Below are 22,242 nucleotides of genomic sequence, written 5' to 3'. Positions count from 1 at the left end.
ACGTGTCGATCCAGCACATCCCATAGATACTCAATCAGATTGAGAGCTGGAGAATTTGGAGAATATGATGAAGTGTTCAGACCTTGAACACTTCATCATGTTCCTCAAACCATTCCTGAACAATGTGTGCAGTGTGGTAGGGCGCGTTATCCTGCTGAAAGAGGCCACTGCCATCAGGGAATACCATTGCCGTGAAGGGATGTACCTAGTCTGTAATGATATTTAGATAGTTGGCACATGTCAATTCATGTCCACATAAATGGCTGGACCCAGGGTTTCCCAGGAACATCACACTCCCTCCACCGGGTTTTCGTCTTCCCACAGTGCATCCTGGTGCCATCACTTCCCCAGGTAAATGGTGCACACGTACACGGCCATCCACATGATCTAAAAGAAAATGGGACTCATCGAACCAGGCTACCATCTTCCACTGCTTCAAGGTCCAGTTCTGACGCTCATGTGCCCATTGTAGGCACTTTGGACAGTGGACAGGGGTCATCATGGGAACTCTGACCAGTCTGCGGCTATGCAGCAGGGTGTGATGCACCATGTGTTGTGACATATTCCTCCTGTAAACATCCTTAAAATTTTCTGTGACTTGTGCCACAGTAGACTTTCTGTCGGTTCAGACCACACGGGATAGCCTTTATTGCCCTCACACATCGATGAGTCTTGGTTGCCCAACACCCTGTCGCCAGTTTGTGGTTTGTCCCTCCTCAGACCACTGTCGGTAGGTACTCCCCACTGCTGACCAGGAGCACCCCACAAGCCTTGCCATTTCAGAGATGCTCTGAACCAGTTGTCTGGCCATAACAATTTGGCCTTTGTTGAAGTCACTCAGGTCTTTACTCCTGCTCATTTCTCCTGCATCCAACATGTTGACTACGAGAACTGATTGTTCGCTTACCATCTAATCTACCCAGACCTTGCCATGAGCCTTGGTCAACTGTGAGTGGTCATAATGCTTTAGCTCATCAGTGTAGTTTCTGATGCTGAGCACATATACAGATATCAATAGAGGTTTCACATCTTATTTCATTTTTGGTACTCAAACATTTAAAAGAAACACAAGTCACAATGAAATGAAAAGAAAAAGGAAATAATCCATAGTGCAGGAGTGAATAGTGGAGGGGCTCACAATAGAGTGGAGGGGCTCACAACAAATTATGGTCTCTGCAGGCATGCGACCTTGAGGAGGTGATGATGGATGCCCTTATCAATGACAAACCCGACTTTGTGCGCCTCTTTGTGGACAATGGTGTGAACTTGGGTGAGTTCCTCACCTACGGTCATCTGCAGGAGCTCTACTGGTCTGTGTCAGAGAAAAGCCTTCTCCACAACCTGCTGCTCAAGAAGTACCAGGAGAAGCAACTCCTCCTTGGCACTGCCAGGACCCCTGGACCCCCAAGTTACCATCCTGCTGAGCAGGGGGACCGGAAGGCCCGCTTCTCCCTCTATGAGGTCTCCAAAGTCCTGAAGGACTTTCTCCATGATTCCTGCAAAGGCTTCTACCAGAAGATTCCAACTGTGAGTAATTCACAGAAACCCCAGAGAAAATGCTCAAACAATGTAGAAAATGACAGATTTATAGCCCATAGAAGAAGCAGTCCAACTGAAACAGCTATCTTAATTGTTGATTGTAAGCTCTTGGCTTTTTCCATTTGTGTTGCTCATATGACATCATGATCAAGAGCGCTTTTTCCTCCTTTTAACTCTCTTGCATGCGCCATCCCCTAATGTGGCTGTCTGGATGAAAGGTATAAAAATATGTTATCTTACACACTCTAAAGCTCCCATGATATGATTTGGCACAAAGTGGCCATATGGAGATTCCAAATGGGCATTTTGGAAGTCTGCTGATGCATATCCAAAGTAAAAACAATGTAAGATGCTCATATTTTGGTGCAACATAATTAAGTTTAAAGAGGCAACTGGTAAAACATAATGCATTAGCTCCATTGAGCCATATGCTGAAGAGACGAAGACAAAGAAGGTTAAAATTCAATTTACACTGTGTTTTGAGCCTCTGCAACTCCATCTCAGTAATGCTTAGGTTAAATCTGACACTTCAGGGACAAACTACAAAGGATTACCTCTCTGGAAAGACAGTGATTATGTATATGTCCAAAAGTGTTCAGTGCTGCAGCCATTGGGTATGTCAATTGTTGCCTTCGGCTCAGAATTCAGAAAATATAGAATGTCATAAAGGATATTTGACACAGCTACATGTACAGATAATGAGAATGGATAAACTATGTGCAACTGATATTTATCACATTCTGCACTGTCTGTGTGCCCCAGGACAGGCCAGCCAAGGGTCGACTGTTCCACAACCAGAAAAGCCTCGCTGAATTAGGGGGCCGCTGTGAACATCCTTGGAGGGATCTTTTCCTCTGGGCCGTGCTTCAGAACCGGCAGCAGATGGCTAACTACTTTTGGGCCATGGTCAGTCCTGTCGTCTCCATTACTCACTTCAGCACCAGGTCACACTGAGCTAATTAACTGAATAACCCCAACAAACTTAACTTAACTGATGTGTTAGTTTTGGACTAATTACTTGGATTGGACTCATCCAGTCTGAATAAGAATGATGTGGACCAGGCGTCCAGGTATCGTAGCAGTCTATTCCGTTGCTTACCAACACAGGAGTTGACGGTTTGAATCCTGGTGTTACCTCCGGCTTAGTCGGGCGTCCCGACAGACACAGTTGGCCGTGTCTGTGGGTGGGAAGCCGGATGTGAGGATGTGTCCTGGTCATTGCACTAGCGCCTTCTCTGGTCAGTCAGGGCACCTGCTAGGGGGGAGGGGGAACTGGAGGGAATAGCGTGATCCGCCCACACGCTACATCCCCCTGGTGAAACTCCTCACTGTCAGGTGAAAAGAAGCAGCTAATGACTCCACGTGTATTGGAAGAGACATGTGGTAGTCTACAGCCCTCCCGGGATCAGCAGAGGGAGTGGAGCAGCAACTGGGACAGCGCGGAAGAGTAGGGTAATTGGCCAGATACAATTGGGGAGGAAAAGGGGGGGAAATCCAGAAGAAAAAAAAAGAATGATGTGGACCAACTTAAGTAGTTCAGATCCTGGTCTGCCTGTCCATATTGAAATGTCTGTCTAGATAAAAGAGCTCAGTAAATGGTACAACCATCAACAACCATGCTAAAGCACAAAGCCATCTTATCTCCAAGTAAATTATTCAAATGAAGGTCATATTCTGCTATGGATGTAGTTAAAGAATAGGAAGGTAGTGTATGCACATCTTAAAACATGGCTAGTGGTAATGGCAAGACCATGAAAAATAAATACCCTCGTGCTGGAATAGTTCTCATTTATCGGTTTATTCCCATACAGTCTAACCTCAACTTGCCCTCTTTTGTTTTCAACATCTATGAATGTACTTCTACAAAAGCTTGTGAAATCTGACATGTAGTTTAGCTTGACATGCTACTCTCTTGGATACACTAATTTTGCTGTAACTCTGTAAACATTAAACTAGGACCACGCTCCAGACTAAATCTATTTATCATTGCTCAGATGTTTCGGGCAAGATGCCCTTCTTCAGTTTGCTTTGCAAACCATCACACTGCAGAAAGGGTCTTGCCTGAAATGTCTCTGCAATAATAGATGGAGTTAGTCTGGAGTGTGCACCTAGTGTAATCTGTTCAATATTTTTCCAAAGTTCCAGCATCCTGCGATATAATTTTTCTTCTTTTTTTTGAGTGAGTGCTCAAAAACCTCGTAAGCCTCTCAACACTGTAACCCTTTGTGCAATTACAATTACAGTATTCAAGCAAGTACTGTAAATAAAAATTGTGACAATGGGGTGTCCAGGTGGCGTGGTGGTCTATTCCGTTGCCTACCAACACAGGGATTGCCGGTTCGAGTCCCCATGTTGCCTCCAGCTTGGTCAGGCATCCCTGCAGACGCAGTTGGCTGTGTCTGTGGATGGGAAGCCAGATGTGGGTATGTGTCCTGGTCGCTGCACTAGCACCTCCTCTGGTTGGTTCAGAGAGGAGGGGGAACTGGGGGGAATAGCGTGATCCTCCCAGGTGCTACATTCCCCTGGTGAAATTCCTCACAGTCAGGAGAAAAGAAGCAGCTGGCGACTCCACGTGTACCGGAGGAGGCATGTGGTAGTCTGTAGCCCTCCCTGGATCGGCAGAGGGGGTGGAGCAGCGACCCGGGGTGGCTCATAAAATAGGGTTATTGGCCAAGTACAATTAGGGAGTAAGGGGGGGGGGTCCTAAAAAAAAACAACAACAACAACAAAAATTGTGACAATGTACTTGCATACACACACTAGGGCTGAATGACATATCGTTTCACCATCAACATTGTGATGTACACATGTGGAATAGTCACATTGCAAAGGATACAATATGAGGCAAATTGCATCCATCAGTCACATTACACCACAATTGTTCTACTGCTTGATAGAAAAGCAGTATTCACATTTTTCAAAATTAGTTTTGAGAAAAAACAGTGTAGTCCATCTGATAAGCAGCGTAATTTATTCAGAGTTCATGGCTTCTTGATTATTAGTGTTGCATGCATGCTCTGTGTGCGCGGTAAATGACCAAAGACATTCGAATCCTTTCTAGACACAACCCTTCTTTCACCCGTTCACTGGCATGACCCCTTCTTTAAGGTTAAGCAAAGTGCACCATAAATGTTGTGATGATAATGGACTAACCTGGATGTATGGATGTGAATTAATCGAACACAATGGTGTCATTTTGAATCACCATGTTGAGTATTAAACAACTGGCTCATTTCTCCTCTAATATCACCTTAATCGTTGCTAGAGTGATCAATTCTATCCAAATGGAATTACTGATGTTAAAAGCTGCATGTGTCTGATGAAATTATGTAACTCCTATTTTTCTTTGATATCGCAATTACAAAAAAAAACAAACGCGATGTCATTTTTTCCCCCCCAATATCATTCAGCCCTTAAGTACACATGCCAAACGAATGACTCAGCCTTGCAGACTTCAGGTGAACTTGAGGAAGCTACATTCCATACCACATTGACATTTCATGGTCTGCAGTGTGTTTTCTGCTAATTTCTGCAGGGCCCTGAGGCTGTTGCAGCAGCCCTGGCTGGTTGTAAGATTCTGAAAGAGATGGCACATCTGGAATCTGAGGCTAAGTCTGCCCGCAGTATGAAGGAGGCCAAGTATGAACAGTTTGCACTCGGTGAGAACCCAAACATTCGATAATCAAAATATATGCATGCAGTCAACAAAATTAAAGGCCATATACGGTAGAGCACAGGTTACATTGAATTATTCGTGCTTTTCCTGACAAACACAACCATTTACCACACCAAGGAAATAAGATATAAATGCATGTCAGTGCATATAAAATATGAATATGCTGATTTAAGGATTCCTCAAATGTGGAAAATTGGATGATACTTTTTTTTACAACTGTGTTGTTGTGGTAGATTTATTTGGAGAATGCTACTCCAACAGTGAAGACAGGGCTTATGCTTTGCTGGTGAGGCGAACCCGCTGTTGGAGCAAATCCACTGTCCTTAACCTGGCTACAGAGGCTGATGCCAAAGGCTTCTTTGCTCATGATGGAGTACAGGTAACAGATAACAGAAACAGCTATATATGTTCAAACCAGCACCATTTTGATCATTCCCATCATCTGTGTTCAGTCAGGCAGCACGGTAGTGCAGTGGTTAGCGTGGTCACCTCACGGCAAGAAGGTCCTGGGTTCGAGCCCCGGGGTAGTCCAACCTTGGGGGTCATCCTGGGTCGTCCTCTGTGTGGAGTTTGCATGTTGTCTGTGTGAGTTCCCTCCGGGTGCTCTGGTTTCCTCCCGCAGTCCAAAGACATGTAGGTCAGGTCAATCGGCCATACTAAATTGTCCCTAGGTGAGAGAGAGAGAGAGAGAGAGAGAGAGAGAGAGAGAGAGAGAGAGAGAGAGAGAGAGAGAGAGAGAGAGAGAGAGAGAGAGAGAGAGAGAGAGAGAGAGAGAGAGAGAGACTGACTCCCTGCCCGATGACTGCTGGGGTGGGCTCCAGCACCCTGAGAGCAGGATAAGCAGTTTGGATAATGGATGGATGTGTTAAATCAGAATTTAGGTTGACAATTAAGGAGGTGAGAAATTATATAATATTTTCAACTTGCATCTAAATTCAATATAGTACATATTGAGATCCATCAGAATGACGTGTATTTGATAAAATGAATCAGGTTGGCAGTATGCTACTTCTCCTGTCACGATAACATCATAATATAAAAATGTCACACAACTCTTGCAGTGATTAAGTGAAATTCTACTTTTATATAGGTTTTCTTCTTCATACCTCTACATACACATTTGTAGTTTGTCTCCAGACAGTGTGTGCATTGGATACAGGCCTATAGTACAGTCACATGTTTAAAAGAACTAATTGAGTTTGCACTTTGACCACAATCAAAAAACGTAAAGTGCACTGTCTGCATGGCTAACTCAGCTGGTGTTTGAACTGATAGCTGTAACTTGTAATTCACTGCATGTCCACTGCTGAGAGACATGAAGTCATTTTAGATTGCTCGCTGGGTTTTTTACATCATGTGCAGGACCTTTTTATTCAAGGGCCTGTACCCCGTTACAATGCCATGGACTTTGGAAATGGCTCATGTATATTGCACACTCACTCATGTGAAATAAAGGTCTGATAAGAAAAAAAAAGGCAAGAATTTGGAACATAGATTATTTTTCCATTAAACAGCTATGAAAATGATTCCCAGACAGTCTGGACATTATGCACACACACACACAAATACTAGGGCTTAGGGTGCCCTCATGTGGTATACTTTATTCAACTACCAATGGCTTTATATATTTCCTCTTTTGTGTGGACTATCATCTATACAGAGCATATTGTGGTTTATTCCAGGTGAAATGAAAACCATTTGACTACAGCAAATGACACTGGACTTTACTTTGTGACAGGCTCTCCTCACGAAGATTTGGTGGGGTGCAATGACAACGGACACGGGCATCTCTAAGCTAATGGTGTCCTTCTTCTGTCCAGCACTCATTTGGACCAACCTCATCAAGTTCAGGTGGCCACAATATTGGTGTGTGTGTGTGTGTGTGTGTGTGTGTGTGTGTGTGTGTGTGTGTGTGTGTGTGTGTGTGTGTGTGTTTTGCTGGCACCCATTCTCATGTGGTATTGGGCTTCTTGTATCTGTGTCTCAGTGATGAGGAGTTGGATAACCGTGGTGGGAAAGAGCAGTTTGCAGAGCTGAACAGTCTGGACACAGAGAAGGCTTTACTGCTCACCCATGACAATGACACTCTGTAAGTCTGCAACAAAATCAAACTCATCTGCTGCTACTAATCAGAAAAGAATGGCTTTTCTGTTAAAAATAAGAAAAGAATATCATAAAATTTTACTAGAAGAACCAAATTTTTTTTATCTTAAAGAAAGTCAATGTACCAACAAATAATTCTAGGTGTAAACATTCTTATATATATATATATAAAGAAACAAAACATCTAAATAAACAACAAAAATTGATATTACATGCCCGAAAATGAGTAGGTACAATTTGTACTACCCTTTATTCTACTTAATCATTGTCAATGATGTGCGGTCAGGGTAGGCAGGATAGGCAGTGCCTCACTGAAGCTAAAAAATAAATGTTGAGCTTACATGATAGCTATATTTATTGATCATTTCTTCATGTTCATAATTTCTAATTTCATGTACGTTTTTATTCTATTTTAAATTTCCATTAATTTGTCTCAGGATAATACATACTCCAATAAAACTAGTCAGAATATTTTTTTTTATATAGTATAGTATTAACTTGGCTTGACTGTTGTCTGCAGATTCGGCGCGAAGGCCAATGGTTTCATAGATTTGCGCATGCGTACTATATTCTCACACTGTTATAATGATCAACGATGAGGCAAACACCCACCCTGCCTCTGCGCTTCCATGTCACGTGACCTCGACTCCTTCCCGCTCCGCGTCCTCCCCCTTAGCATCCGACGCGGCTAGTTTAGCAGGCGGTGGTCAGCAGGGACGTTTCTTACTTAAAACGATTTTCAACATTGTCTTATGAAGAAAAATGTGCTGTGGACGCTAAAGGGAACCCAACACTTGACCTGCAGAATCTTACGAAGCGGAAGGGGCAAAAGACTACACGAAATGTTCAAACGGAGTGATACCAAAAGAAGGACTGGCTGTGTGGCTGCTTTTGCTTTGAAATTAATGAATACACCTAACAAGGAGGACTTTTACAACAGCCATGCCATCTTTGGCCAGAGGATAGGCGCGCTGACTTTTTCTACAAATAAAATTAAGTGCCCTCTTTAAAAAAAACAAGGTATTGTAGTAAATTTGGGGGGCAACTACAGTAACTGCCGCGACCGGGACGAGAACCCGTATCGCCCGCACCGCGGGAGACATTGCCAACCGCTCGACTAAAGGCTTAGATTGGTCAGCTAGCGGGTACCGTGTCTACTTATCCATGCATGTTACATTATTGTTTGTTTATTCATTTTATTTTACTTTTTTTTAAAAACCCTTTTATTGACTTCGTGATGTTTGGCTACTGTGCACTGACACCAAGACTTCTCTTTTTCGCACGGCTATGCATCGCAAATTGTCACTCACTCATGGACGGCCTGAGAGGGACGCTTAGCAGGGGGCGTTTAGTAGGACGCGCTCGCAACTGGCATCAGGTGTGCCGTGGGTCTGGACGGTTCCCTGCTTGTTTTCTTTATCCTGGTGCGCCGTCATCACACCTGTGTGTGGTTATCAGGATGCGTTGTGTATGAGTGAATACGCTTTTTCTACTCATCGGTGCGCTGACACCAAGCTCGAGAGCTGGAGAGCTCTCTCCCTCTCTGTCTCTCTCTCTGTTTCTCCCTCTCTCTCTCTCTCTCTCGCTCATATGAGGTTTCCAGCAGATTTTATGGTCTAATATCACACCCAGAAATGTATTTTCATATAATATCTTTCTATATTAACACCACTTTTACTTGAGTGGGTATTTTACGATTTCCAAACAGCAAAAGCTTTCAAATTTGCCACTGATTGTTTCCTCTTCATGCAAATGTTTTTCTGTCTCACAAAGTAATTCCACAGTATACTTGTGCTTAGCTCATCTAACAAACCTGGGTTGAGTCTCATTCTTTCTGTGGTGGAGTTTGCATGTTTTCCTTATGTTCACATGGGTTTCCTCAGGGTGCTCCAGTTTCCTCCCACAGTCCTAAAACATGTATGTAAGGTTGTTGGGTAATTTACATTGCCCATAGGTGAACGAACGTATGGCTGATACAATCCATCCATTAATTAATAATCTTGCAGAATGAAAACCCTCTGTAGGCCCAGAATTCACTATTCTGCAGGATTTTGCCTCAGCCAACTTTAAACTTAAACGAGGGTTTTGAAATGACAGACAAATAAAAGTTTGATTTTTTTTCTCATTATTGTTGGACAGCCCTTTTTTAATTTTCTGCCATATCCCCCTAAGTCATCTCATCTGGCATTTGCTAACACAACAGAAAAACAAGTGATTTTCATGTCCATTGTTTGCTTTCCAGAGACTCCACATCAGGTGGCCCTACAACCCAAAGCTGCGCCTCCGTGTGGTGGCACTTCCTACTGCGGCGTTGGCGGCGTTTCTGGATGGCCCCCATCACCGTGTTCCTTGGCAATGTCATCATGTACTTCGCCTTTCTCTTTCTCTTCACCTATGTGCTCCTGCTGGACTTCCGCCCACCACCTCCAAAAGGTCCCGGAGCCGCAGAGATAATTCTTTATTTTTGGGTCTTCACCTTGGTGCTGGAGGAACTTAGACAGGTAACAGTAATCCAGACCTCCCTCTGTGTTGAAATACCTTTTGTGCATTTTTTTCAGGGGTTTCAAAATCGAGATTCTGAAGGCCAACACATACTGGTACTGGCTGGCTCACATCAAGGACGTTCCTATTCATTTTGTCTAGCCTCGAGTTGATGTGCATCTACTTGAGGAGTTGGGACTTCTCAGAAAACTGTTTTACTTCCAGGCATTGACGCTCCTACACACTCGTGTTTTCTAAAGGAGGAAGGGGTTTGGGAGTTTTGCAGAGCAGTGCTAAATAAAGTGCCTCTCATATTTGACAGTACTCAGCTGGCACTTGCTGGTTGTGCTACAGATGGCTACACTTGACGCGAGTCATTTGACTTGCCGCTCCACTTCTGTGTCGACGTGCATTCATCTTGAGTGATAAACATACCTTGTTAAACAGTCATAGAAACTGACATCTTATTAACCTAGGCCAATAATCATTTAAGCCATCCAAATGACTTCAGGGAATACCACTGGCAAGTATGGCTGTCACCAAAGAGCATTCATAAATCCAAATTGGTCCGAGGCCTGTTGTCCACAGAATTACTCCAAGGAATAATGGCAACGTCATCCAAAAGAATTAGGATTTTGATTTCTTTTTTGCCAGTAGGATGGGAAATTGTCCGGTGATACATCTTATGGTCCCATTCTCAGCAGTGAACGGGAGCTAAAGTCATGAATTTATCACAACATATCTTAAGTGCCCCACAGTAAATGATATAATTTTCAGTTTTGTTTTTTTATCTCGGACTAAAAAGAAATAAATTAATGTCTTAACTTTAACTCCGACATGCACTGGATGTATAATTCATTTGAGCAACCAAATGTTGACTACATTCACACATTTGCTGCGCACTTGAATGATTTTATTTGAAGGTGGAAAATACGGAAAGAATTTCATGCCTTTTTGAGGTCCATCCATCCATCCATTATCCGAACCGCTTATCCTGCTCTTAGGGTCACGGGAATGGATGCTGGAGCTAATCCTAGCAGTCATTGGGCAGCAGGTGGGGAGACACCAAGGACAGGCTGCCAGGTCATCACACAGGGCGGGCCGAGACACACACACACACACAAACACACACACACAGGTATCTAGGGGCAATTTAGTACAGGCAATTCACCTGACCTACATGTCTTTGGACTGTGGGAGGAAACCGGAGCACCCGGAGAAACCCACGCAGACACGGGGAGAACATGCAAACTCCACACAGAAGATGACCCAGGACAACCCCCAAGGTTGGACTAGCCCGAGACTCGAACCCAGAACCTTCTTGCTGTGAGGCGACCGCGCTAACCACTGCACCACCGGGCCACCCTTTTTGAGGTCATACGCTCCAATATTGTTAAAGCACTACAAGTATAAATAAGTCTTACAGCCTGAATATTCAAATTTCTTGTTTTACTCTCACATTCTGACAGTCTTTGTATAAAACCACAGAATAGAATAGGCTCCAGCATCCCCGTGACCCTGAGAGCAGGATAAGCGGTTAAGATAATGGATGAACCGATGGATTTATCTTTCATGCCACAAATACCTCTGTGAAAAAGCCAGCATGACGTGTCAATCAAGGCGAGAGTGTAAGTGCATAAATGTATTCCCTCTTCACGTATCGCTGTCCTTGCAGGCTGGAGTAGTCAGATGCATATTAGACAGAGGGTCTAACTATATAGCCAGGTTTTATTTCCTGGGGCACAGACTGCTACATGAACTTCTCTATTGACCTTGAGCGCCTCCTAATCAGACCAGGTAATAAAAGCATGTTTAAAGCATATTTCAATGATCCTCATGAGCCCCGCTGCTCCAGGCCACAATAAGCCCCAGTTTAGATATGTCATTATCACTGTTCCCTCGGTTCACTCTTTCAGTTTAAAGAGCACATCACAGCTAGGTCCAAGGACTGAAAACAATGTCACAAGTTCCCTGAATAATCGAACTGCTCCAGGTGACGGCGGTATGCTTCAGAGTCCTTTAGCAGGCCACTTTAGATGCATATTATTCTTCTCGGGGCAGACAGTGCCAGGCATTGTCTACAATGCCTGCTTCTGTCAGAGATCACGTCTTGTTCCTTTATTGCATGCAGAGAACAGTCTCTCCTTGTGTTTGTCCAGGGTACATGCCCTCGATTACATTTTTGGGTTAGGCCCATCCCACTGGCTCATTTCATTAAGTGTCAGTAACACAAAGGTGTCAGCAATACAAAAATGCATTTTCCTTCCCAGAATTGTCTGTCTGTTAGTCTGTCTGTCTGTCCATTTGGTAGTCCTTTTTTTCTGTTTCTGAGTCTGTAGGCTGTCTGTTTCTCCGTCTGCTTTTCATTTATTTATTTATTTGTTTGTTTAGGATTTTTTTTCCCCCGTTTTTTTCTCTCCAGTTGTACCCAGCCCATGCCACCCCACTCTTCCGAGCCGTCCCAGTCACTGCTCCACCCCGTCTGCCGATCCGGGGAGGGCTGCAGACTACCACATGCCTCCTCCAATGCATGTGGAGTTGCCAGCCGTTTCTTTTCACCTGACAGTGAGGAGTTTTGCCAGGGGGATGTAGCAACTTGGAGGATCATGCTATTACCCCCAGTTCCCCCCCGAAAAAGTGCTCCAACCAACCAGAGGAGGCACTAATGCAGCAACCAAGATACATACCTACATCCAGCTTCCCACCCGCAGACAAGGCCAGTTTTGTCTGTAGGGACGCCCGACCAAGCCGGAGGATTAACGCGGGGATTCAAACCAGAGATCCCTGTGTTGGTAGGCAACGGAATAGACCGCTACACTCCCCGGACGCCCAGTCTGTCTGCTTTTTAGACTGTTTGCTCATCTGTTAGTCTGTTTGTCTGTCTGTCTATCCACAACTCTGCATTAACATCACAATTCTAACATTGATGCGTACATGTTACAGCAAAGATTTCACTGGCGCTATGATACTAGATGCCAGTATTATGAAAAGCTGTCAATTCTTGAACAAGCTTGTGAAAACTGACACGCCATTTCTTTGGGGATGATGCCATTACTTGGCATGAGGCCCTCCCCTCTCAATCGGAGGGGCTTGTGAAGATTTTGCAGTGAATGCTTTGCGGTCAGACTCACTGACATCAACAGACTGTTATCAAGTTCTGTTTCAAGTATTTTCTCTGCGATACTTATATGTCCACATTTTACAAGTTTATTATGATTTGAAAAATTCCAATGAAAAATTCAGGATGATAATATTGTTTTATTTAAATTTCTCGGGAGTGACGCGCTCATCAAATTCTCACTTTAGTGTGGAAGATCTTTTTGTGGAGCAGCGAAAATCTGCTGTCTCTCAGAACAACATGTGCTGCTCACACTATAGAGAAGCGGCCTTCGTGTCAAGGGAATGCAACTGAGATGGTGCAAGAATTGTGATAGGAGTGTTTAGTAGTGTTTCCTCCAGGCGCTTGCTCATTCCTGCAGGATTTGCACAAACAAGAAAAAAGCTGCTTTAGTCAACTATCTAGACCAAACTTCATTTGTTGCTTTATGAAAGGAGTATGGCATCCTTTTTTCTTAAGCCGTTACAGGTGCCCCATTGATAGTGATGGGAACAGTGGTACTTTGCCTCGTGTCCTATAAGAGGTTATTGCTAGCTGCACTGGCTTGTACTCTACAGGCACTTTTGCCAAGTAGTGGGGTCATACATGCCCTAACCCCTGGATGTGATTGTTTAGAGCAGTGGTCCTCAATCCTGTGCCATGGAGGGCTATGTGTATGTGGGTTCTCTTTCCAGTTCAACACTATGCCATCTGATTTCACTATATAGCACATCTTCAAGGGGAGGACTAATTGATGAAATCAGCTGGCATAGTGTTGTGTTGGAAGGATAACATGTATATACATGGCCCTCCAAGGCAAATGACGGAGGGCCACTAGTTTAGAGCCATGCTGCATGATCTTGGAGGGTTTCCTGCTGTGGGATGTTGCCATCATTCCTCAGAAAACACAGGTTACATGTGTAAATTATAGGTATAGTTTAAGAATGTCTCTACAAACTACTCAAGAAGGTACTTAAATAGACTCAAATATATATGCTAAAATTATTTCCAGATTTGATCTTGAAAGGGGCACTTAATTGAAGCGCAATGCTGATTTATGATTCATAAAATGTAATACATGTCCCCAAATTGCAAGCATATTGCAGAATATGTTTGGTGCGAGAGATGTTAGGAGATACTAAGTAGTGAGTTTTAAATGTTTTTTTGGCTAATGTTATCTGGAGGGCAGTTGCATCAAGAAGGCTTAAAATCAGATCAATAAAATATGAAAATGAAAAGTATACCCTAAAGCTTCTTCAGTGGATGTTACAGTTGTAAAATCATAATTTTTAAGTAAAAAAAACCCCATACATTTAGAACAAAAATCTAAACAAAAACTGCACATAATAATAATAATGATAATTATTATTATTATTATTATAAGTGGTTTGGGTGTCTAGAAAAGTGCTATATAAATGTAATTATTATTATTATTATTATTATTATTATAATGAATTTGATAACGTGGCTGTTTTGTTTTTTTGGGGGGGGGGAGCAAGCCTAAAGGCAAAGTACAGTTCAGATGTACCATGGCTAATATTCCCTCTTAAAATTTGATATGTTGCACAAATTATTCATCTTTGACACATAAAACATTTGATAGCTAAACTTCGAGAAATAGAAAAAAAGTATACTGGAAAATCAGCATTGCCCGAGCTACTGATATACCAGCTGATCTTGGGTCCTTTTTGAGAAGAAAGCACTAGAGAGCGAGTATCAACCCACACAATCCCAGGTGAAGGTGTGGTTTGTGGGTGGAATATGGCAGCACATGGTTTTCTAGTACTATGCCAATATTTTTCTTTTTTTAATCTCTTTTTTTTTAAGAGTCACACTTACCTATGTTTTGTACATGTGTATGACTTGTCTTGTGTGACATAGGGTTTTTTTACGGATGAGGAGATGAATATCTTGAAGAAGTTCAAGCTCTATGTGGAGGACAACTGGAATAAGTGTGACATGGTTGCCATCTTGCTCTTTGTCATAGGAGTGTGCTGCAGGTAAGTGACCTCAGAGGACATCTGTGACAGCTCTTAGAGGTGGACAGTTGTTAGGTGGGGTAATCTGGAGTAAGAGAGTGAATAAATGAATTAATTACTTAGGGAAGAGTTGACTGACTGCATTCAGTCTGGGTTAAGTAGTTTCTCCGTTGTCTTTTGCTGTTGCAGGATGGTTGCGAGCACTTACGAAGCAGGAAGGACTGTTCTGGCGATCGACTTCATGGTGTTCACTCTGAGGCTGATCCACATCTTTGCCATTCACAAGCAACTGGGCCCAAAGATCATCATCGTGGAGAGGATGGTGGGTTGAACAAAATGCTGCTATGAATCCATAAAAATCTGAGGTAGAAATGGGTGTCCGGGTAGCATAATGGTCTATTCCGTTGCCTACCAACACGGGGATTGCCAGTTCAAATCCGCGTGTTACCTCCGGCTTGGTCGGGCGTCCATACAGACGCAATTGGACATGTCTGCAGGTGGGAAGCCTGATATGGGTATGTGTCCTGGTCACTGCACTAGCGCTTCCTCTGGTCGGTCGGGGCGACTGTTCAGGGGGGAATAACATGATCCTCCCACACGCTACATCCCCCTGGCAAAACTCCTCACTGTCAGGTGAAAAGAAGTGGCTGGCAACTCCACATGTATCGGAGCAGGCATGTGGTAGTCTGAAACCCTCCCCGGATCAGCAGAGGGGGTGAAGCAGCGACCGGGACGGCTCGGAAGCATGGAATAATTTTCCAAATACAATTGCGAGAAAAGGGGGGATCCTCAAAAAAATTTGAACCCAGTGTCAGGCCAAAAAAATGATGCCATTACACATCTTATCAAATATGTGTCCCCTAAATGAAATATAAATATGTTTTTTCGTTTTGTTTTTGTCTTTCTAGATGAAGGATGTCTTCTTCTTCCTCTTCTTCCTGAGTGTGTGGATGATTGCATATGGTGTTGCTACCCAGGCTCTCCTCCACCCCAATGACCCAAGGATTGACTGGGTGTTTCGCAGAGCATTATACCGCCCCTACCTGCACATCTTCGGCCAGATCCCCTTGGAGGAAATAGATGGTGAGACACGGTTGACAGCATTTTTTTTTTTTTGGTTCATTCACTCAGTAAAAGATAAAGACCAACATGAACAAGTTTAGAAGTGACTAATGTGTTTGATGACTTTACTTCCTAATGTACCACATAGATGATTAGATTAGATCATTGATTTGATTAAAGTTAAGTCAATACTATAGCTATAGTCCCTTATATAGTCTTGGCTATGAAAGCATTTGCTACACCAGATGTATTTCAAAACTATTTGGGAGCTCAGAAAATAACATGTCTCTGGACTTTTGGTTTAGTTTTGGTGATTAGATTCCCCTTTGTTTACAATATAACACGTAGTTTTTTTATAGTAATTCTGTATTCATTATGCTTTTGACTGTGTTAAGAATTGAATTTAACTGAATTTAAAGTGTTAAGAATTCATTTTATTGCAATATTCATTAGTTAATGGGGGAGTGGCATTCCCTTGCATTCCCCCTCTGCTCATAATCCATCTGTAATGTTCACTTCCCATGAAAAATGTGCTGTTTATTTTAACTCATGTAATGCTGACTATACTAATTATGGAGGTTTATGAAGGCAAAAATTAAGCATTAAAACTTTCACTTGTGGAAATTAATTATGCTAAAACTAGATATCACTAGTATCTGATGTAATAATGTAAAGCAATCTAATCTAATCTAACCTGATTTAACCTTTTCATGTTTTGATCAAATGGAGCACAGTGGCAGAAATGCTGGAGAAAAATTGTACCAAAGAACCGGAAGAGATTATTGCTGGTATTCTACCACCATGTCCCAACATCTATGCCAACTGGCTGGTCATCTTGCTCCTGGTCATCTTCCTCTTAGTCACCAATGTCCTGCTACTCAACCTACTGATTGCTATGTTCAGGTCAGAGATTTACAGGCCATATGAAAGTGAATAGGGTGGTTAATCTTCTTATTGATATTGCCTTCCTGTGTTTAATTCTTTAAATTCTGAGACTTTAGCGGCACAGTGGCTAGCACAGTCGCTTCACAGCAAGAAGCTCCTGGGTTCGAACCCTGGGGTAGTCCAACCATGGGGGTTGTCCTGGGTCATCCTGTGTGTGGAGTTTGCATGTTCTCCCCGTGTCTGCATGGGTTCCCTCCAGGTGCTTCGGTTTCCTCCCACAGTCCAAAGACATGTAGGTCAGGTGAATCGGCCGTACTAAATTGTCCCTACATGTGAATGTGTGTGTGTGTGATGTCCCTGTGATGGACTGGCGGCCTGTCCAGGGTGTGTCCCCGCCTGCCACCCAATGACTGCTGGGATAGGCTCCAGCATCCCTCTGGCCCTGAGAGCAGGATAAGCAGTTCGGATAATGGACGGATGGAATTCTGAGACTTTAACCAAAACTTAGTCGAACGTTAAAACCAGGGCTTCAGTCAAGACTGCCTTGGTTGAGTCTGAGTCAAAACTGAATGAAACTAAGTAAACTCTTTCACAAGAGCATGACTTACAGTTAACAAGATGAAATCTGTGATTTGTCCAATCTGCCCCTCCCTCTGGGAGTGAGAACTACAAATAAGGTGTAGCAGACATTCGCTTGTGTGCCGTCAGCTCAGCAGTAAACAGTTCCCATCTTTGTAAAATGGCATCCTTGCACCAAAGCTAACACAGGCAAGCTAACGCATTGCAAAGCACATAAAAATATATGGGAACACTGTCATATTGATTATAGAATTGGTAGATGACCTGACCAAAAGAAGCATCGCCACATCATCATCACGTTTCACTCCCTTTTCCTGCTTAAGTGGGGACATGTTTACCGGTGCACCAGTGTTCATCCTGTCAAAGATTTCAGTATTATATTGAGAGAGTCTCCAACAGTGCTGAAGCTGCCAATTACTGTTATGTGACCTGACTCCATGGTCTAGATAGATCAAATTACTACTTATGAATGGATGAAAATGCCATTCTCCTCAGCTCACTTTTCTCAGACTAACCCCATTAGTGTCAATGCATTTGTTGAATATAATTTCTATTGGTAAACCTGTTATTAAACTGCTTGTTTGCTGGCAACAAGAGGCCAAGAGAGTTGTTAGTTGTTTGCAACAAACAACTCTCAGACCAACTGTCTTAGTCTCTGTTCGTCTTTGACACCTCCAGCTACACGTTCCAGGTCGTTCAGGGGAACACAGACATCTTCTGGAAGTTTCAGAGGTACAACCTGATAGTGGAGTATCACAGCCGTCCTGCCCTGGCTCCACCTTTCATCATCATCAGCCATCTCTCCCAGCTCTTCCTCAGCCTGGTCAAGCGGCCCGAGTCGAAGCAGGAGCTCCTTGGTATAAGAAGAGGCTCCGTGTTATAACCACAGATCAATATATTGTATTTTTATGTATAGAGAAATGCCACACTGTCATCATCAGGTAGACCGTTAAATTGGTGGTGTAAGAGAAAAAAAAACCCACTTCCTTGTGACTTATATGGTCAAATAATAGTTGAAGGAAATGCAGGCAAATTCGCCCTAGCTTAGTTACCCATGTCCCTCACCCATGCATGGAAATCTGCAGATGGTTAATTGGTTAGCACATGTCTGTGTGTGTTTCGGTCTAGAAAGGGAGCTGCCAGCAGGATTAGACCAGAGGCTAATGACGTGGGAGACAGTGCAGAAGGAAAACTACCTTGCCAAGCTAGAGCGCCAACACTGGGAGAGCAGCGAGGAGAGGCTGAAGACCACATCCTCCAAGTAACTGCTGTTCTGTAAAATGACTGCCTGAGTAAAATGTTGAACAGTGACCAGTAGAAGATATTTAACAATAAACCAACAAGTTATCCATCAACTCATTTTTCCTTTAAATGTTCATTTTAAACACAGTTAATATCAAACTTATTGACTTGACACCTTTGGTGCAGTTGGAGTTAACCTTTTTTTTTTTTTTCATTTTCTGACCTGAAAACATGTCAGTGTGGGCCTAAGATGATACAACTGATCGATCATCACTCAGCCTCCCCCCTCCCTTTTTTTCTCCCCAAATGTATCCGGACAGTTACCCTATTTTCTGAGCCGTCCCGGTCGCTGCTCCACCCCCTCTGCCAATCCGGGGAGGGCTGCAGACTACCACATGCCTCCTCTGATACATGTGGAGTTGCCAGCCACTTCTTTTCACCTGACAGTGAGGAGGTTCGCCAGGGGGACGTAGCACGTGGGAGGATCACGCTATTCCCCCTAGTTCCCTCTCACCCCTGAACAGGTGCCCCGGCCGACCAGAGGAGGCGCTAGTACAGCGACTAGGACACATACCCACATCCAGCTTCCCACCCGCAGACACGGCCAAATGTGTCTGTAGGGACACCCGACCAAACCAGAGGTAACGGGTGCGAATTCGCTGTTGGTAGGCAACGGAATAGACCGCCACACCATCCGGATGCCCCTATCTTTCAGCCATTTTGAAGGAGAAAATGCACATTACTATCAACCCCCTTCAAATTGCCTATGTCATATGGGGGCACCATAGATGTCGGGAACATGGGACGTAGGTGACACCCATGGGTTTAGACCAATATAACATGAGTTGAATAGAAAAGTGTCCTGCCAGCACTAACCAACTAAATGCTCTGGGTAGCCTGTGAGAAGCTGGGATGTTCTGCACCACTGCCACCTTCAGTCTAACCAACACCACCTTCACTGTCCTCTACGTCTTCACCCCTTTTTATACTTTGTGAAAATGTGAGTAGGCAGGCTAAAAACAAGAGCTTACTTACTCTTTAAAGTTTTTTATATTAATGTTTTGATTAAGATTTGCTTTTGACCAAGGGTCCAGAGCTTGGTAAGGATTGTTGGTGGCTTCAAGAACCAAGAGAAACGACTTGCATCCATGGAAGCGCAGGTAATCCTGGAGCAATCACAGATATGTCGGTGGCACCTGTTTTTATATGCGTCATTTCATATGAGTAATGTGGTACACCTGCTTAACTTACAGTTGAGATTTCCTAAAAATGTCTAATCAGCTCTGGCTTTCTCTTTAGGTTAGATACTGTGGAGAGGTGCTGTCCTGGATGGCCGAGTGCTTCACTGAGAGCACACTCAAATGTGGAAGAGAGGCTCCCAGAGCTCCCTGTGAGTCATCAGTAAATGAAATAGAGGAATCAGATAATATAAACAATGACGATTACAATAAAACACGCGTCACTAGAGAAAACCATTAATCACTTAACTTAAAAACAGATAAATAATGCAACTGCAGCACATTAAACTTATATTGTTTGGACAATATTAAATCATGCATCACAAAATGTCAGTGTCTTTAACAGGCACCGAGGCAAGTTCGACCACCAAAGGTCCATCTGTGCAGAGTGAACCACACAAAGAGGTGAAACAGGATGGGAAAGAAACTAGACCAGAGCATCCTGGATATGGAGCTAACAAACGATTCCCTTATATTGATGAATGAGGAGATGACAATCCTCATCTGTATCAATCAATGAAATAGTTGTGATAGCCGAGGGTTCCTGAATGTGATTGGGTGTGGTGATGGTGCTACTTAAGGAAAAGGGCAAAGCTGTTGTCCGTATGTTACATTGCACTACATAAAGCTTATAAATGATCCACTGCTGCCGCTTGGGGAAGTCGAGTTGTAATATTTGCCCGATTTGGAGGGGAGAAAAAAAATGTTTCCTTTCTGTCAGTCATCATGTATTAGTCCAAATGTTAAGCAAATTTGACTGTTTGAAAAGTTGAAAAATTATCAAATGAGGTACATGTCTGCCGAATGGTTTTTATGTGATTTAACAATCTGTTTGCAGGATAATGTCATTAAAAAGCACTCAAAGAAGAAACATTGAAACGTTGGCATCAATGACTTGCAATCTAAGAAAATTCGAATTTCAGTTTAGTTAAAAATTCAGAGTTGGTCTTCATCACACAATCTCTGAATCATCACTTTTTTTTTTTTACCTCAAGCTAATGTAAAACTTTTTACAATGTTTGATTGTATTCAATATTGCATTCAGTGTTTCAGCATTTCTCTTTTTTTGCAGCATGAAAATTAAAATAAATGTATCTTGTGAAAGCCTTAAGGTAAAATAATTTGTTCAAGATTAGTACATGACTTACTGTCGTGTCACATCAGTGCATAAAGGACCCGTGGTATGGGGACCTGTATGTACCCTGCAGTTAAAACCACATGTATAGCTGGAATACTTGATAAGTCAATTTACTGCTGCAGCACGTCATTTGTTATACTTGTTACCTACTGCGACACCTCGCTGGGAGGAATCTTTAAACATTGTGAAGACTGTGGTTTAAATATTCTATATGCTTTCAAATGGTTCAACATACATATATCTACACTCAGTGGCCAGAAAACTAGAAACTCTCCCTCCAGATGAAATAAGGCCCTTCTTTTTCATTTATGTCTCACAGCCCAATGACTGCTGGGATAGGCTCCCGCATCCCCGCAACCCTGAGAGCACGATAAGCAGTTTGGATAATGGATGGATGGATGGATGGATGGACAACATAAACGGGTGCTGACTAACTCCATATACACACTTGCTTTCTGGCTTAAAGCATGACCTAATGGACTTGAACATCACCAAGCCTGTAGAGTTGCTGAGCTTTTTAAAGGTGGCAAGGTGTACAGTGAATGGATCTGAACACCTCATCAAAATGTTTGCTATGTGGGAGTTGGCTCATGGTAGATGAATGTGGAAGATGTCGGGTGGCTCGGGCCATAACAAGTAATCACCAGTCTGCAGTACAATAGTTAACATCACAATACAATTGTCTGGGTCTGATGAATCCCGGCTCCAACTGAACCGTGATGGTAGACTCGGGGTGTGGCATAAACAACTTGAGGCAATCAACTCATCATGCATGGTTACGACTGTACAGGCCAGTGGGGGAGGTGCAGTGGTTTGGGGGAAATTAATCTGACATACACTGGGTCCATTAATACTTTTAGATGGGTGTCTTGATGCCAGAGCATTCATTCATGGCCATCATGTACCTCCAAGGGGATGGGTACTTTTGACAAGATATTGCTTGCTGTTATAGTGCAAGAATCTCCCAGGAATGGTTCAAGGAATTTTCAGGTGAAATGAGGTTAATGATCTGGTCACCACAATCCCCTGATATCAATCCCATTGAACACCTCTGAGATAAACTCAGATGTAGAATCCATAGAAGAGAGCATCCCATCAATCTTAGGCAGATGCACAAAGCACTGATGTCCGCATGGTCAGTTATAATACTAGGATATTAAAGGACCTTTGCTGAGTCGCTACCATGTGTGGTGACTGATATCAGGACCGAAGGTGATCCAAAG

General features: G+C 43.2%; 1 protein-coding gene across 1 annotated transcript in view; it reads left to right on the top strand.

Moving 5' to 3' along the window:
• Nucleotides 1–20,367, top strand: part of trpm5 (transient receptor potential cation channel, subfamily M, member 5) — a 28,306-nt gene extending 7,939 nt beyond the window's left edge. Inside the window, exons 11-26 of the mRNA XM_056279296.1 lie at nucleotides 1,180–1,527; nucleotides 2,302–2,445; nucleotides 5,075–5,198; nucleotides 5,449–5,594; nucleotides 6,954–7,066; nucleotides 7,203–7,304; nucleotides 9,561–9,819; nucleotides 14,778–14,896; nucleotides 15,065–15,197; nucleotides 15,784–15,958; nucleotides 16,672–16,840; nucleotides 18,080–18,258; nucleotides 18,530–18,662; nucleotides 19,731–19,803; nucleotides 19,943–20,033; nucleotides 20,216–20,367. Of these exons, the coding sequence (XP_056135271.1) occupies nucleotides 1,180–1,527; nucleotides 2,302–2,445; nucleotides 5,075–5,198; nucleotides 5,449–5,594; nucleotides 6,954–7,066; nucleotides 7,203–7,304; nucleotides 9,561–9,819; nucleotides 14,778–14,896; nucleotides 15,065–15,197; nucleotides 15,784–15,958; nucleotides 16,672–16,840; nucleotides 18,080–18,258; nucleotides 18,530–18,662; nucleotides 19,731–19,803; nucleotides 19,943–20,033; nucleotides 20,216–20,367 (2,460 nt within the window). The remainder of the gene's footprint in view (nucleotides 1–1,179; nucleotides 1,528–2,301; nucleotides 2,446–5,074; nucleotides 5,199–5,448; nucleotides 5,595–6,953; nucleotides 7,067–7,202; nucleotides 7,305–9,560; nucleotides 9,820–14,777; nucleotides 14,897–15,064; nucleotides 15,198–15,783; nucleotides 15,959–16,671; nucleotides 16,841–18,079; nucleotides 18,259–18,529; nucleotides 18,663–19,730; nucleotides 19,804–19,942; nucleotides 20,034–20,215) is intronic.
• Nucleotides 20,368–22,242: the final 1,875 nt, after the last annotated feature.

The sequence above is a fragment of the Lampris incognitus genome, chromosome 4 (assembly GCF_029633865.1).
Source record: "Lampris incognitus isolate fLamInc1 chromosome 4, fLamInc1.hap2, whole genome shotgun sequence".
NCBI lineage: Eukaryota > Metazoa > Chordata > Actinopteri > Lampriformes > Lampridae > Lampris > Lampris incognitus.
This window is presented reverse-complemented; position numbering and strand designations above follow the sequence as displayed.